Below are 17,507 nucleotides of genomic sequence, written 5' to 3'. Positions count from 1 at the left end.
ACAGTCGAGCCTTACATGCTCAGGGCCAGGATGGAATTTAGAGAGAGGCCCACCATGCCAGAATAGGTTGGTGGCTTGGAAATTCTGCCGTGATTCAGAGCAGCGATTTGACCTAGGTCTCCCACATCCCAGGTGAGTATCATAACCACCAGACTGCTGACTATTCTGTAGGTGTCTCTCTCTTCCCCCCTCCCTGTTTTTTGTCATGCAAAACTTCAAAAGTTTCATTCCGCTTCAGAAAAAATTGCAAAACACCCACATTTTTTTGCAAAATGGAAGTGTTGTTTTCTGGCCAGCCCATGTGTTTATGTGTTTACTGAAGGTGTCAAAAGGAATATTAAGGTACATTAAGTTATGTCAGACTTCTAAGTTTTCTCATAATGTAATTTTTTGGTAGAGCCAAAGAATGTTTATGTGACTGGTTGGTCTCTTTGATGTTACGAAGTGGGTGGCCTATACCATGTATTTCTGTGTGTGTACGCCTTGCAATGTTGTATTTTTAACAATGTTGTTTAGCAACTAACACAGCTTTTTCGTAGTGGGTAATGTGACACCTGATGGTGTCATGCTATTTTAGAAGGGCATACCTTTAATAGGAAATGGGATTTTCTAATCTTATTTATTATTTTGATCTTTGCATATGTTTTGCGGATGTTAGGAGTCAATGTGAAGGTTGGATGGGAGTGTAAATCAGCAAATGATGAAGGGTAATATGGCTGTGAGGAAACAGCTCTCGCGCTCACCCTGCTTAATAACCTCAGCACAGAATATTCCACACTCATTTCATCATTTGAATCAGATTTCCTCTTTTTTTCTGCTGCTTTTTAGACTTATGATATTCTCGGAAGCAAAATTAATTGTAAAATAAAGTAAAAGTTCATGAAAATGAATCAATAAAAATAGCTTCAAACATTCCCTGAGGCGTGAAGTTGTACCAAACAGTGTCCTCAGCAAAAATGAATGCTTTAAAGGGGTGCAAGGCCATCCTTTATAGATAGTGAAGAAGTCTTTTGCATACATTATTCCAAGTCAGTTTTTGTTTTCCCAGGTGGAATTCTGCTGTTGGCTGAAGCAGGATCATAAGGCCCTATGAGCTAATATAGGGAAGACTGAGCACATGGCAACCCATGATGCAGAGTGTTTTGAGGGAGGAAAAGGTTTTTTTAAGGGTGTTATAACACATACACGAGAGTTTTAGTGAACAGAGAAAGCCATTGCTCATAGGGTAGAAGAATGAGCTGAGATTCTGTGCTAAGCCCCCAAGGTGCCCAGTACAAAGGCACAGCTCAGGGGAATTGGGAGCAAAAGTGGCATCTTTGTGCCTTCTGGATTCTGGGCTCATCTGTGGGCCAAAATCCCTCCACCTTAAATTAGAGCAACCCTGGGGGTGATTCTAATTTACAGCAGCCTCCCAAAGTCTAGGGAATTCCCAGAATCTCCATAGCAGCATGGACTAGGAAGATTCCCCATCCCAGTCTACCTTATCCCTCCTACCCTGAAACACCCCCTGCAACAAGGCTTGCAAGTGCTGGGAGAATTTTCCCCTGGTCTCTTGGAGCACAGGTCCTATATTCTTCTAGAGCAAATGATAAGGCCTGAGGGGCAGGAGACAGATTCTGTCCCACAGTCGCCAATAGACAATCATGCCCTTAAGATGTAGCTTCAATTGTTGTATCTATCGATCATTTTTTTAACCTGCAAGGCCGTACTTTTCACTATAAACTTCAAGTCCAGTCAAATATTGTCCCAAATTTTTAAAAGTGTGCTCAGGATGTCGTCAGTCCTCGCACAACAAGGTACGTGTGCTTGGAAATCCCAATGTGCAACCAGGGCTCATGCACGAGTGCGTGTATGCTTTTGCAATTATGCGACGCAATTAAATATGGCAATAGAGTTATCTGAATCTAAGGTGTGATACCAGTGTTTTAGAGCAAGCAGAAGGTGTAGAATGGAAGGCCAAAGCAGTTCCATGGCTTCCAAAAATATTTTTATGAGATATATAAATATATCGAGTGAGATTTTCAAATGCACTCAGCATTGGTCTACTCTACTCCCTTTGAAGTCAATGGTAAAATTTCCAATGATTTTAACAAGAGCAGAATTATACCAACCACAAGCACTCAGCTTCCCCCATGATAAAAGTGGAACAATGATACACACCTCCTCTGTAAAGTGCTTTGAGATATATGGATGAAGAGTGCTATATAAGAGCTAGGTATTTACTATTATTGAAAATCCTGCTCACAACAAAGGTGAAAATATTTTTTCTTGGAGGTTTTAGTTATTTGTTGATTGACAGTTGCCTCTGCGGGTTGTGTCACCAGTGAAAGGGCTGGGCCAGAGATGGAGAAGCCTCAAGGAGACTGTAACCACACAGGGTATTTTGATAAGGCACACAATGATCTTATTAATCAGCAGTAAGCAAGACAAGAATAGAAGTAGGCTCTGGCAGGTCTATGGAGTGGGTGGAACATCCTGACTGATAGACTCATACAAGCTAACCAGAGGCAAAAGAAGGAGAGATGGGACGTCCAGTGATTAGGGCCCTAGCCTGGGGCTCTGGAAACCCAGGTTGGGTTCCCTGCTCTATCACAGACTAACTGTATGAGCATGGGTAAGTCACCTAGCCTCTCTGTGCCTTAGTTCCCCATCTGTAAAATGGGAATAATAGCACTTCCCTACCGACAGGGTTGTTGCAAGGATAAATACATTAAAGATGAGAGCTGATCAGATACCTCAGTGATGGGGACTATCTAGGTATCTTACACAGAGGACCTGTTTAGTTGTCTGTTCCATCCCTTTGTTTCTTCATTTCCATCCCTTTATTCCTTTAAGAAAAATATGTGTTTCTGGCTTCCTTCTATGCTCCAGCTAGCAGCTAATCAGCAAGCTGTAGTCTTTGCAGTTACACTTTGTAATTTCTTATCTCAAGTGCTCACTCTCAAGGTGACATAGTCCATCATAAGAACGGCTACAGATGTATTCCACCTATGACCTAGTGTTACTGTTCTGCCATCATTTTTCAAGTAGCTACCATGCTCAGACTTAGCAAAAATTGCAGTAGAAAATTTCCCTTTGATATAACATGTTAGCGATAAAGACTTTTAAAATTTTTTGTGTTGGCTCTCTGCCAGCACTCAAAGCAATACATTGTCCTTAAGAACAATAAGGAGTCGGGTGGCACCTTAAAGACTCCTTGTTGTTTTTGTGGATACAGATTAACACGGCTACCCCCTGATATTGTCCTTAAGGTAACTGAGAAATTCTCCCTCTGTTCATTCCTCACAAAGAGCTGTGTGTTCTGTTATTACCTGAAAAGCTTTGCGTCCTCCAACATACATCAAGGGTCATGAAAAGCAAAAAATGTATGATGTTGCATGATGTGAAAAAATCCACACAATTTAATATACTGAGTTATTTATGATTATATACTCAAGTCTAATAGAGTGACCTACTACACATATATTTTTGAAAAACACAGAGCTAATAAAAATTAACTGGCAAAGCAAGAAAGGGTAGGAGCGCGCTTGTCATCTTTGCCTTTTATGTAGTTTATTGTCAAAGTTAGGGCAGATATCTTGTCCCCATATAAGTCCATGGGAGTTTGGCCATTGTATTTAACCAGGCCAGGATTTTACTCTCAGTCCCTATCCTTCAGTTGGGTCCACACAGAGATCCACTTTTGGGGATTTCTGGATCAAGGACTTGGCTTGTATTTTGCACTGTAGACCTTGGACAGTTTGTAATGCAGACTCTTGTTTAAAATACAGTTTTTGAAAAAAACTTGTGCTTAAAAACACTTGAGTGGCTGCCCGTGAACCCCAGTGAATGCAGAAAGGTTGTATGAAGTGCAAGTCCAACAGAATCTGGATGCTTCTATACAGTACACATAGCTGTTGTAATTTTTAATATACATCTGTTAAAAACGACATAAACAACCTTTCTGTAAGATCAGTAGTCTTCATTTTAAAAATGTCTTCAGTTTACTTTCTATAAAAGTTTAGGTGGGAGCTTTTCATGTTGATGTATCCTTTTGCTATAGTTTGTTGATATGTTCATACCTTTCAGGAAGATAGATGTAGATTTTTTTCCTCTAGAAAAAATTGTATATAATTGTGTAATTAAAGACTGTATCATAATGCATATGTAAAAGGGGGTCAAATTAAGATTGGATAAGCAACCTTAGTTCTGGCATTTCCTAACTTTTGGTTGCTTGACTTTTTAACTTTAATAATGCTCTTGTAATGTAGTGGGTTTTTAGTGTAATTTCCCAGGTTTTTTAAAAAAGCAAACTGAAAAAGCAGACATTCCATCATGTGCCATCATACTGACACCCACATGGATCAGCAGCAGGTTTGGAACTTTTAGATCCATGCTACAGACCTCTGCCACTTCAGCTAACAGAGTGCGTTATCGTGCTGTGTATGGCCCAGCACTAGAGGTGATGGGACCCTTCGTGAACAGGTTTCACAGATATTTGCTGACAGACGAGAAATAGTGAGACTCAGGAATCTTGGGTTCCATTCAGGGCTCTGGAGGGGAGTGTGCTCATGGGGGATAGGTATAAACTCTTCTGTTTTTTTTCTCACCAAGTATGACCCTGTCTGACTCATCTGCTCCAACCTCTCCCAGTCTCCACTCCTCAAGTGTCTCATCCCAGTCTCCTTGCCCATCAAGTCCTAGTCTGACCCGTCCAGACTCACTGTCCCAGTCTCCTCAAGTCCCAATTCCTCATTTATTCTCCTTATTTACCCATTTCCAGTTACCCCCCCATCCCACCTCCCCCCTGCAGCACTTTGTCCCCAGTCTCCTTGTCTAGCCATGCCCCCACCCTCCTGCCAGCTCCTCATCCACTCTGTCTGCATCTCTCTCTCTCACCATGGCCTTCTATGTGACTTTCTCCATCCCAATTGGTTTCCAGTCCCAATCTCTCTCCTCAGGCTCCTCATCCAATCAGGCTCCTCATCCGATCTCTGCGACTCTTGTCCCAGTTCTCCCCTCGCACCTGAGTTCCTTGTCTGATCTCCTTTCCCCCTTTACTTTGTTCTCTCTGTTGCAGTTTCAGGGCAGCTGCACCTGTTTCCCCCCAATGATCCATCAGTGGCACCCATTCTAGGCTTCTGGCTGCGAGCCGTCACCTAACTTGGGCAGAGACTGCATCTGACTCCCTTCTGACCAGGGTTTTTTAAAGCTGCACAGTTGCCTACCTTACACTATGATATCCCCAGCAAGCCAGACTGCCTAAACAGGCCAGGGTCTGCACTTTGTATTCTCTCTGATTTCTATGAACAGTGTGATTGCCTGCAGTTATGAGTTACCACTCTGCTCCTTCTAACCAAGCACATTTATTCTTAAGGTGGAAGCATTACAGAGAAAACATATTAAAAACTATAAAGAACCTACCTGCTAAAAACCTTACCAGAGGTCACCCCCAACTCCAACGTTGGGCTCTGGTAGCTGTCAGTCCTTCAAAACCCACAGCTGGGTTTTCCCCATTGTTGCAAGGTCATGGCTGTCTCAGATTCAGAACCAGAAGCCAGGCTGGGCAGTTCAGCCATTTCTTCATAGCCGTTGGGCCTTTGGTCTGGGAACAAGTAATCATCAGACAAAGACTTAGCTCAGGATATAGCTTCACAGGGCAGGAGTTTTGCATAACCAGAGGTGGGAAATTTTCATTTATTTCCCCCTTGACATTTCCCAGGAAATCCACTTGACACTTATTGTCCATTCTTGTCTGGCACATTTTTAGTATAGTCCTTTGAACTCCCACACTTCACATCACATCTCCCCCCTACAGAGCTAACATACAATCCTGGCCCACAATAATACATAAACTTTGCATGTAATACAATGGAACCCAAAGATACTTAGGGCTTGTCTACACTTACCAGGGGATCGATGCATCGGCGGTCGATTTAGCGGGTCTAGTGAAGACCCACTAAATCGACTGCAGATCGCTCTCCCATCAACATAGCATAGTGTGGACCCCATGGTAAATAGATCTAAGCCACATTGACTTGAGTTACACTATTAATGTAGCTCAAATTGCATGGTTTAGCTCGACTTTCCCCTGTAGTGTGGACAAGGCCTTAAACTTATTTTTCAAAGACATTGCAGGAAATTGCCGTATCTGTCACACTCCCCAACCCACTAATTTTCATTTCCAGTCTCCTTGCTCAGCCAGTCCCAGTCTCCCTGCAGCTCCTCATCTGGTCTCAGTCTCCCCTGCACCTGTTGTCTCTTAGTCCCCCCTCCATTTACCTTCATGGGTTTTGGTCCCAGTCTCCTTGCCGCATCTCCTTGGCTTAATCTACCTCTCCCACCCCATCCCCCATTGCTTCAGCTCTTCTCCCCTCTGCATTTGGATCAGTGCAGCTGCACTGATGCAACATTTGTAGTGTTGACCTGCCCTCTGCCCCTTACAGCTGTGTGAGGTTTAAGTCTGAAGCTAACTCCGTGTTTACTGTAATACAAGGGATCTTGATCGGGTCACACTGTGCAAATTAAGGCCCCCTCCCTATTAGGAGCTCTGTGTGAGTGCTGGGATCCGCCCGCAAAACTCATTGCAGGATCAATGCCTAAAGGCTCTCAGGGACACGGCCATTTTCTAAAGTTACCGAGTTTAAATGTGTTGTCTCTTCATTGTGTGAAATACATATGGAATGCTCTCACATATCTGATTGTTCATAACTCATCTTGATGAATGGGAGATGTGTGATTACACAGGGAAAGTGTTTTTGCTGCATTCATGGACAGCTCTTGTTCATTTCACAATACGGAGGTGCTGTTCAGGACTCCATAGTTAAGGATGGAGTTTGATTTTGCACTTAAAGAAACCTTTTTGTTTTGTATGAAAAATGCAGTATATCCTCAACAAACTTTCAGTGCTTATTTTAAGTATAGAGTTGATTTTCTGAGCATTTACAAGTGGGGCTCTCAAGCGATTAAAAAAATTAATTGCAATTAATTGCTTGATTAAAAAGATTAATCATGATTAATTGCACTATTAATTGTGCTGATAAACAATAGTACAATGCCATTTATTTAAATATTTTGGATGTTTTCCATATTTTCAAATATATTGATTTCAATTACAACACAGAATACAATGTGTACAGTTCTCACCTTATATTTATTTTAGACTTATATATTTTAGGCTTCTTGTTTAGAATGTCACCTGAAAATGAGAACAGGCGTTCGCAAGGCACGGTTGTAGCCAGCATCACAAGATATTTACATGTCAGATGCGCTAAAGATTCATACGTCCCTTCATGCTTCAACCACCATTCTAGAAGACATTCGTCCATGTTGATGATGAGTTCTGCTCGATAATGATTCAAAGCAACCCGACGCATGTTCCAAAGCATGTTCATTTTCATCATCTGAGTCAGATGCCATCAGCAGAAGGTTGATTTTCTTTTTTGGTGGTTCGGGTTCTGTAGTTTCCGCATCAGAGTGTTGCTCTTTTAAGACTTCTGAACACATGTGCCACACCTCAGCCCTCTCAGATTTTGGAAGGCACTTCGGTTTCTTAAATCTTGGGTCGAGTGCTGTAGCTATCTTTAGAAATTTCACATTGGTATCTTCTTTGAATTTTGTCAAATTTGCGGTGAAAATGTTCTTAAAACAAACATGTGCTAGGTCATCATCCGAGACTGCCATAACATGAAATATGTGGCAGAATGCAGGTAAAGCAGCAGGAGACATAATTCTGCTGTTCAGTCACAAATTTAATTCACACCTTATTTTTTTAACGAGTGTCATCAGCATGGGAGCATGTCCTCTGGAACAATGGCGAAGCATGAAGAGGCATATGAATCTTTAACGCATCTGGCACGTAAATATCTTGCGACGCCAGCTACAACAGTGCCAGGTGAACACCTGTTCTCATTTCAGGTGACACTGTAATTAAGAAGTGGGCAGCATTATCACCCGTAAATGTACACAAACTTGTTTCTCTTAGAGACTGGCTGAACAAGAAGTAGGACTGAGTTGACTTGTAGACTCTAAAGTTTTACATTGTTTTGTTGAGTGCAGTTATGTAACAAAAAAACTACATTTGTAAGTTGGACTTTCATGATAGAGATTGCACTACAGTACTTGTATGAGGTGAATTGAAAAATACTATTTGTTTTATCATTTTTACAGTGCAAATATTTGTAATAAAAATAATAATATAAAGTGAGCACTGTGCACTTTGTATTCTGTGTTGTAATTGAAAGCAATATTGAAAATGTAGGAAAACATCCAGAAATATTTAATACATTTCAATTGGTATTCTGTTGTTTAACAGTGGGCTGAGCTGGGTGTGAGCAAGAACCGAATTTGGCCCACTGATTTTTTCTCTCTTGTCGTCATTAATTTGCTCTTATCCCTTGATTTTGTCAAGTTACATATACCACACAGGAAAAAGTATTGAGGATAGTCATTCCCCCTAGGTCAAGAGCAATTTAACTGCTTCTGGTGACGATTATTAGACATTGTGGGTATTCACTCTTTGTGAAATGCTCTCCACTTGATTTTTCTCCTGGATGATTTGAGATCATCTTAAAAGTTGGTTTCACCTCTGCCCAAGAAATACTTCTTTATCTCTCACTGGCACTTTTGCTAAAGGCAGGTTTGAATAGGTCCGGAAGCTGGGTCAGCACTCTAATTCCTTTCCAGGCCAGACACAAGACTGGCTCTCGCTTTCTCTCTCAAGATTTCTCTATCTCATTTGCCTTCGCCTTTCTTTCTTCCTCACATCCACACTCTTAAGAGATAAATCATCATTGAACGACATGAGGATGTGGTAAGAACTTGGAATTCCCAATGTTGTATGATGCATTCCACTCACAAGAAGATGTGAGGAGAACATTGAACAGTTATGCACTCAAAGTGAAGAAATGCCAAAGTTAAGGAGGCGTTCAAATCCTTATCACTGCCCCCTTGGCTTTATAGGCTGGTCTGTGTTCATGTGATCACAAGCTATTTCTCAGATAACACCAAGTAGTATCATACCATTTTTCCTGTAGCATTAGTTGCATATCCGTATCATTTTGAAGTATTGTGTCCCTGCCATACAAATAGTCCAAAAAAAGTATGCATTTGAAAAATACACAATTAATCCTTTCTACACAACATGCTGCAGGTTACCTATAGCAGAGTAATATGCAAAGCCCCTTTATGTTTGCAGTTGGAGGATATGAAGGTAAACCCCTTACTCACACTGATGAACAGTTACATGATTAGTCCAATGTCCTCAGGAACCCACCCTCGGTTTTGGTAATGAGCTATGTCTAAAATGGGCTGTGTCTTATCTTTTTATTTGGAATGTAACATTTATATTACTTTCATGCAAACAACCATTTTGGACTAGTATATAATTATTTTGTGGGGCTTCTTATTGTCTGTGAACTCATTTCCCTGCTTACATTTACATTTCAAAACACATAATGACTGTTCCCAACTTGGTTACATTTTCTGAATTGTTCAGTTATGAAGTGTCATGATAATTACTTTTTCAATAAGAAACATTCTGACAGTTTCCTCTGAGCTTTATTTGCTCTGATGAAAATTTGCTTCACAAACAAAAGAGAATTCTTTCTTAGTTGTATACTTTGTTATTCTGTAGTTCTAGAAGAGAGTTCATACTCAATACCCTCCTTTTGTTCTCTGCAAATAGGAAATAAAAATTGGATTTTACTAACTACCCTTTACTATACGTTCTCTGTTTCATGGTTCTAAATGTCTATCTGATTATTTTTACTGAATTATGCCTAAACTGTAGTGATCTTCAAGTGAAATATATCAGTGACCCTTTTATGACTCATAATATTATGAAGTTAGTCTCATATGATGTAGGGAAGTATTGTTCCCCCTTTTACAGATGGGCAAACTGAGGCATAGAGGGGTTTTTTTTTTTCGCCAATAGGGACCACTCTTGTTCCTACTGAAGTCAATAGAGATTTTGTTTCTGACTTCAGTGGGAACAGAATTTGGCCTTAAATCTGCCAACAGTCATAGACCAGGTCTCTGGCAAAGCCAGAACTCAGATCTTCTGACTCCCAATCCTGTGCTTTAACCTCTAGTCCATACTTCCTAGATATGAGCAAAGATCACTTCTAACCCAAAATGCATGAAACTATTACTTCTACCTGGCTACACCAAAATCAGAATTGTTGCAAATAACAGTGTTCTGTTCATGGAAACTGTATACCACACTTGCATGTGTGAAACTGAACTAGACAAAGGCACGGAGATTCAATTGTAATTTATCAATGACCACAATTATTCTTGTTCATAAGTAGGAAAACACTTGGAAGCGAATGAGATTTTTATGTGTAAGTCCACAGTTCTCAAGATGACAGTCCACGCTTCATTGATAGAACTGCTGCTAGCTTTTAATCACGTATACCTACTGGTGATGAAATAACATTTGCACGTATTCACCACGCTACATTTTTGAAGAAATCTGGGATTATTTATGATGACAAAATATAAAATACTCATTGTTTTACTTTTTTCAGCTCATTCAGAAGCTGACAGACGTGGCAGAGGAATGTCAGAGCAGCCAGTTAAAGAAACTGAAAGAGACTTGTGAAAAGTAAGGTGCTATTCTCATATAACTAACTAAATCTTCTTCAGCATCTAACTTCTGGTTGAAATATGTATGTGTGTGTAGATTTATCTTTATTTCTCTTTCCTGTAGAGAAAAGAAAGAGTTAAAGAAGAAAATGGACAAGAAGAGGCAGGAGAAGATCACAGAAGCTAAGTCCAGGGATAAAAATCAAGTGGATGAGTAAGTGTATTCTAAAACTGTGTTAGATTTTATGAAGAGGTTCAAGGACATTTGGTCCACGTGACATCAAAAGAAAAGCCTCAACTAAATGATCAGTATGCAGGCAGTAAGGGGTCACCAAAGGAATCATGCCACCTCCTGTTGAATGAATCCAAACCCCTCCTCCGCATGTAAGCGCTTTGCCAGCTGAATGGGTGTGCTTTTGCACTGCAGTCCATGTCAAATGAGAGAATCCTCATGAAAAGAGCCAAGGTCAGTGTGGTGACAGAATGGCACACTTAGGCACTGATCCCACAAACACTTCTACATGTGCGTGAAAAAGCCCATTGGCTTCAAATCAATGTTGTAAAGTTACTCATGTGCGGGAGTGTTCGTGGGATTAGGCCTGGATTTGAGAGACACCCTTAAAACACACTATAAAACTAGGTTTCAGAGTAACAGCCGTGTTAGTCTGTATTCGCAAAAAGAAAAGGAGTACTTGTGGCACCTTAGAGACTAACCAATTTATTTGAGCATGAGCTTTCGTGAGCTACAGCTCACTTCATCCGATGAAGTGAGCTGTAGCTCACGAAAGCTCATGCTCAAATAAATTGGCTAGTCTCTAAGGTGCCACAAGTACTCCTTTTCTTTTTACTATAAAACTAATGTTCTGTGGGCCATTTTTGATTTGGAGCATACCAGGAAAGGAATGTGGCAGGCTGGCCCCTCTATGGGTGCAGCGTTCAAGTAGTTCGGGTGCCTTGTTTGAGAAATGCAACCTTACCGGCATATTACCTTTTTCCTATGTTTAAAAAATTATAATGTTATTGAATGATAGCATGAACTCAAACTACTGACAGTTCCTGAGGCTTTCATTTCACCTTAACAGAGTTTGTTGGGTAGGAATTTCCTTTCTTTTTAACTTTACCTATTATAAACTCGTTTCTGATTGAAACAAACAGCATCATTATAATGGAGGGTTTGTGGTAGTTTTGTAATGTCACCTCAGATCCTTCTTTCATGCTAGCTTTAGTCAATGTGGAGTTACTCCTGATTTTTCAACAGTGGAAGTGAGAAGAATTGGGTTCTGTGGGTGCAGTATCTCTAAAAAAGTGCAAAAATATTTATTTGATTTATGGTTCACAAATAAGCACAGAATATATCTGGGTAAGTGGGCTATATCCTCCTCTAGTATGCAGTAAATAGGATTTGTTTGTTTTCTTCAATTCCTTTTTGGCAAATAATTCAAAGAGAGAATAGAACATTTTAGGTTGCACTACTGTATTTATTATTAGCTATCAATCTTTGTGTAAGGCCTAGTGGGTCTCAAACCCAGGCCTGCAGAGTTTCTAGATAGCAAACAACTCCACACTGCTACCCAGTAACAGCTGTAAGTAGCTTGTGTATCCCCACCCATGACCCGCTGCAGACACCAACCACAGGAAATCCCACCTCAAGGGACTTGTGAAGTGGCACCTTTATGGCACTTGATTGGCTCACTGCTCTATATAAACCCAAGGGGTGTTTCAGGAAGTGTCCAGGTAACAGTGTGGGTTATTAGCTAGCTACTATGACCTCCCTGTTCCTGAGCCTTGGTATTGGCTTCTTCTCTGATTTGGACCTTGACTCCTGCTACCCTGCTACCCAGTATTGACCCTCAGCCTGATCTCCGACCTGTCCCCGGCTCTGCCTCTCAGCTGGACCCTCGGCCTGACTGGTGACTCTGATACTGACTCTGAACTCCGGTGGTTGTTCTGCCTACTGAGCTCCTGCCACTAGTCCTGCCTACCTCTGCCCAGGATCCTGATGCTTTGTAATATTTAAAACCAAATTTAAAAAAAAAAATGCAAAAGAATTTAAAAAACCCAAGCAAACAAAAAAAAACCCCAGGCTTTTCCACAAAGCCACGATTATACAGTGTTTAATATAGTATTACCACTGTGTATGGTTTGGAGCTTCTTGTTGTAGGAAAAAGAAATACATCTTTTTATTGATAGAAATGAAAGATGGGCTACAGAGATAAAGGGACTACAATGCATGACCTGAGAACAGACATTAGAGGAATTTAACAAGCAGCCTAAGGAGAAGATGACAAAACAGGAATAAAAAGTGATAGTGTAAAAGGGGAAGAATTATTTAAGGTGGTTAAAGTTGGCATAATGGCATGGAAATAAAATTGGGAAGAATCAGTTAGACATTATGAAAAATGTCCTAATGGTAAAATCAATTGCAACATGAAATGATTTGCCTGTCGCAAGATTATTGAAATATGAATTTAGGTGTTCAAAAGTAGACAGGTAAAAGTCCCTAAGGAGGCTCCCTCAAACTCCTTGCACAGGAAAATCCAGTGGAGGCAGCAAAAGGAGCAGGAAACTCATTATGTTTCTCCCCAGCTGTTCCAACAAGTGGACACAGTTTGCCCCTCCCCACTGAAAGAAGTAGCAGGACCTGTGTGCAAACTCAGTGGTTTCCTTGAAGACCTCCTGTGCCAAGTAGGGATTTGAGGATGCTCTCTTGCAAATGTGGGAAATCAAAATACGCCCAGATTAATATATCGTGCCAAACTTTGCAGGCTTTTGTTTTTCTATCGTTCTTAATTTTTCCCTGTCTCTAGGGTTTGCATAGCTGCCTGGAAGCAACATATTTTAGTCCCTTATGTATAGATAGGTTTACCAAGCAATTCAAAATTCTGTTTAACCTCTTAAGTGCTCCTTGATTTTATTGAAATTTTGCAACTAGTCCATCATTTGGGAACAGTTATCTTCCCCTCTGCGAACTTCATAAACAGTAAAGAAACCTTTTGCACTGTATACTCAAATTACTACATGCCATCATCTCTAATGAACTGCATGTTCACTGTGGGCTTGATACTGTGCTCATTGAAGTCAACGGCAAAGTTCCCATTCATTTTAATGGTGCGGAATCAGGGCCTATATTGCCACAAGTAAAATTTTCAAAGGCCCATAAGTGGCTTTGGAGCTTAAGTCCCACTGACTTCTAATGTATCTGCACTTGCCCCTGCTATAGTGCACATGTCTATGGCAGTGTGTGCTAACTCTGACTAGGCCATCCTGAAAAAAATCTGTCTAAAAGGTCACTGCTGATGAAGCTGTTGAGATATTCCCGCCCAAGTTCTCCTGCCTCCACTTAAAATGGTTGTAAAGAAAACCAGTGACAAAGGTCAGTAGAAACCTCTTTTTGTTGTGTCCAGTCAGTGTGGCAGCTGAGAGGCGAACCAACATGGTACAGCAGCATTGCTGTGGAGAAGAATAAGACAACGCAGTTCAAAAGCAGAAGACAAGCAGCCGTGCCCTACCCCCCAAAGTATTGCAGCACATCACCAGCTAAACTACCACATTAGCAGAGAAGCTCTGTTAAGTCATTTGGCCTGCCAGGCTGTCTGCCACGGTAGAGTAAGCCCCTATCCAATGCCATTCATAGGCACCTTTAAAATTCAAATGTTTCAACTGAATCCAGAGCTCCGTGGCTCACATAGTAAAGTTATGGGGTGAAATCCTGACCCTACTGGAGTCGCTGAGAGTTTTGTCATTGACTTCAGTGAGGCTGGATTTCATCCGCAGTATCTGCTCACTGACATGGAATACTGCGTAATATAACATGTTGGGTAACGTAGCAGGTGATGCCCTGGGCGTTCTCTTTGGTATTCCATTTTCCACACTTAAAAGAACAGTGCTGCCACATAGAAGCCGCAACAGGAACAATACTCTACAGCAGAAGGACTAACTGAGAGCAGGACTTGCCTGACATTATCAGGACTTAAAGGCAAGCAAGGGAAAATAATTTCATTGCAGGAAGTCACAGATCTGGACATTTTGGGTCGTTTCTGAAGATACAACTCCAACACCCTGATTCTAACGTATTAGACACTTTAGAAATGCAGATGGATGGACAGACAGAACTGTCTCTTCAAGGCAGAGTCTATCACATTGGGTATTTGATGTATCTGAATTGACAAACATATTGATGTAATTTTGTCTACTGCAATAACTTGTTAATCCCTTGTCCCCAGAGAGAAGACAGAAATGATTCGATCGTATATCCAGGAAGTGGTGCAGTACATAAAGAGGGTACGTCAGTCTGTTGTACTTACATTCTTTGTAAATCTTCAGCTTTTACAGATTACAGTTTGACTGGAAGTTATCCATGGGCGTGAGTATGAGCATATACATTTCACTGTAGGCGTATGTGCACCCAACGCACTCAAGCCAAAGACCACTAGGGGGCGCATTCCCCCCATGCACAGAGCCAAGGGCATAAAAGGGGCATAGCCACCACCTTCCTCTCAGTTCCCTCTCACCACCCATGGCAATATTTAGAGCTCCCCAGCACTCATGAGCCTTGGTTCGCCAACTTAGGGATTTTCTCACTTTGTACATAGTTATAGTTCACTTAGCATAGTTATAGTTTAGTTACTTAGGCTTTGTGGAGTGGGTTTTGCCAGGCAAAAATGTGCCATGTGCAGGACCCTTATCCCATCACTGACAGGCACAAAAGTTTTCTCGTTTGTTTAGGCGAGGGACATGTGAGGGACAAGTGCTTATCTGCATCTCATTCCCCATGAGAGCAAAGAAACAGAGGGATTTGTGATATAAGGTTTATTTTCTTGGAAAGGCAATGCATCCCTCTTCAGAGCCTGATCCCTAGGACGAGAGAGCAAGATTTACCCCACAAGGAGGGCCCCTCCAGCTGCCATGGCTCCAAAGCCAATTTCGGGGGAGAATCATAGATCTCCTTCCTTTCCTGCGGCCACCCCAGCCGGTTCAGAACTTTGGGGCAGATAGGCCGCACTCCTGATCTCAAAAAATGGTGCTAAAAGTCCTCCGGTGCCAACTCAACACCCCCTATACAATGTCTGAGGCTGCACCGCTGCTGCCAGCTCCAGTGGGCCTAACAAGACCAGTGTTTTCTCCTTTACTGGAGAGATCGTTAACCCCGGCACTGGTGGATCCAATACCAGCTCCAGCAACAGAAAATTTACCTTCATTGGTGGTGCTTGTCTGCTTCCACCAGCACCGTCGGATACTTCGTCCTACCTTTGGTGCAGCGCCACGTGTCTCCTGTGCCCAGGACTCCACCAGGAACCACTGGACTTGCCTGTCCATTCAATGAAGAGAGGGAGTTATCTTTCCTCCTCGTCAGACTCAGACAATGATAGACCTTTATCTCTGAGGTCTTTTGGATCTCCATACGGATCTCACTCTTAGCATGCATGACCCGTGGAGCAAGTTATTCATACAGATGCCCTGGTATGGTGCCCTTCACCACAGACACTGCAAACACTGCTATAGCCCCTTTGGCCATACTGGGCCTCTGGGACTGCTCTCAGGCCCTCTGGCCTCTATCAGCTACACAATCCAGGAGGAAGTCACCTCTTCCAACTCCTGTAGCCACTAGTGAAGCTCCTGTGGAACCACGAGATCCTGTCACTCTGCTTTGGAGTACCCAGACCAAGAGGACCCAATAGAAGAACTCCAAGATATTCCTCCTCTTCTGCAGATGAGTCCGTCGCACTTGAGTCAACTTCACCTCTGCCTGAGCACTTTAAGGTCTTTCAAGACTTTAGAAGGAGGGTGGCGGCTTCCCTAGGAGCATAGGTGGAACTTTAGCAAGATGATCTGCACAAGCTATTATCAGCCTTCCCATTAACGAAATCCTGCTGGAACTTGCTAAGGCCACTTGGCAGATACCTGTTTCTCTGCCAAATGTGTGGATAGGCGACATCAGGTTTCCCAGCAAGAACATGATTTTTTTTTCACTCACCCTACCCCAGTTTCTCTAGTTGTCACAGCAGTGAATGAACAGTTGAGGCAGTTGCTCCCCAAGGCTACCCCGAAAGACAAGGAATTTAAGAGATTGGATTTATACCGGAGAGAGGCCTATACCTTCATAAACTTTCAAATTAGAGTGTCGAACTGTCAGGCTTTATTGGCCAAGTATTCCTTTATTAATTGCTGGGCAATTTCTAAATTCACGGATAAGTTGCCTGAGGAATATAAAGAGCAGTTCTTGGCCATAGCCTCTAAAGGTCACCTCACTGCCCAGGCATCTCTAAATGGCTATCAACACAGCGGATATGGCTTCATTTTCAAAGGTGACAGCCATCTCAATGAGGTATTCTCGTTAGTTACAGGCCTCCTGAATGCCAAGGGAACTTCAAAATGCAATAGAAAACTTGCCACTTGAGGGCACTAAGCTCTTTTCTCGAAAGACTGATGTTCATGGTGTGCATGTGAAGATTCCTGTGCGACTCTTTGCTCTCTCAGTATCTGTACCCAAGTGATGAAGAGGAAATATTTCAGACCACAGGGACAATATGAACTTTAAGATCATTCTAGCCAGAGATCTAAGCCTTCTAGAGGTTGTCCATCAGCTTTGTCCACAGCAGGCCTTTCTCACCAGACCTCTGCTTCAAAACAGTCATTTTGGCATCAGAGTCAAAGACAGCATACTGACTGTAAATCATCTCCAAAGTTTCGGCTGCCCATTTGGAAACTGCCTACCTTTCTTTTACAGTGAATGGATAGAAATTTCTTCTCGGCCAATTCACTTCCTTCCCCACCCTACCTTCCCCATCCCTTTTCGGGGACCCATATCATGAGGCTGTATCTATGCAAGATGTACAGTCTCTTGGATCTGGGCTCAATACAGGAAGCTGTTTATCAGCACATTAGGAAAGGCTTTTATTCCCACTATATCCTGATTCCAATAGAGGTACTACTAGGCATGT

At 41.9% G+C, this 17,507-nt stretch overlaps 1 protein-coding gene across 1 annotated transcript in view; it reads left to right on the top strand.

Annotated features, from left to right (window-relative positions):
• Positions 1–17,507, top strand: part of PLCB1 (phospholipase C beta 1) — a 659,574-nt gene that overhangs the window by 556,313 nt on the left and 85,754 nt on the right. The window contains exons 28-30 of the mRNA XM_077812057.1: positions 10,509–10,585; positions 10,691–10,780; positions 14,790–14,847. Coding sequence (XP_077668183.1) covers positions 10,509–10,585; positions 10,691–10,780; positions 14,790–14,847 — 225 coding nt within the window. The remainder of the gene's footprint in view (positions 1–10,508; positions 10,586–10,690; positions 10,781–14,789; positions 14,848–17,507) is intronic.

Source organism: Eretmochelys imbricata, chromosome 3 (assembly GCF_965152235.1).
Source record: "Eretmochelys imbricata isolate rEreImb1 chromosome 3, rEreImb1.hap1, whole genome shotgun sequence".
Classification (NCBI taxonomy): Eukaryota; Metazoa; Chordata; order Testudines; family Cheloniidae; genus Eretmochelys; species Eretmochelys imbricata.
The sequence above is the reverse complement of the archived record's forward strand: the minus strand, read 5'-3'. Positions and strand labels throughout refer to the sequence as shown.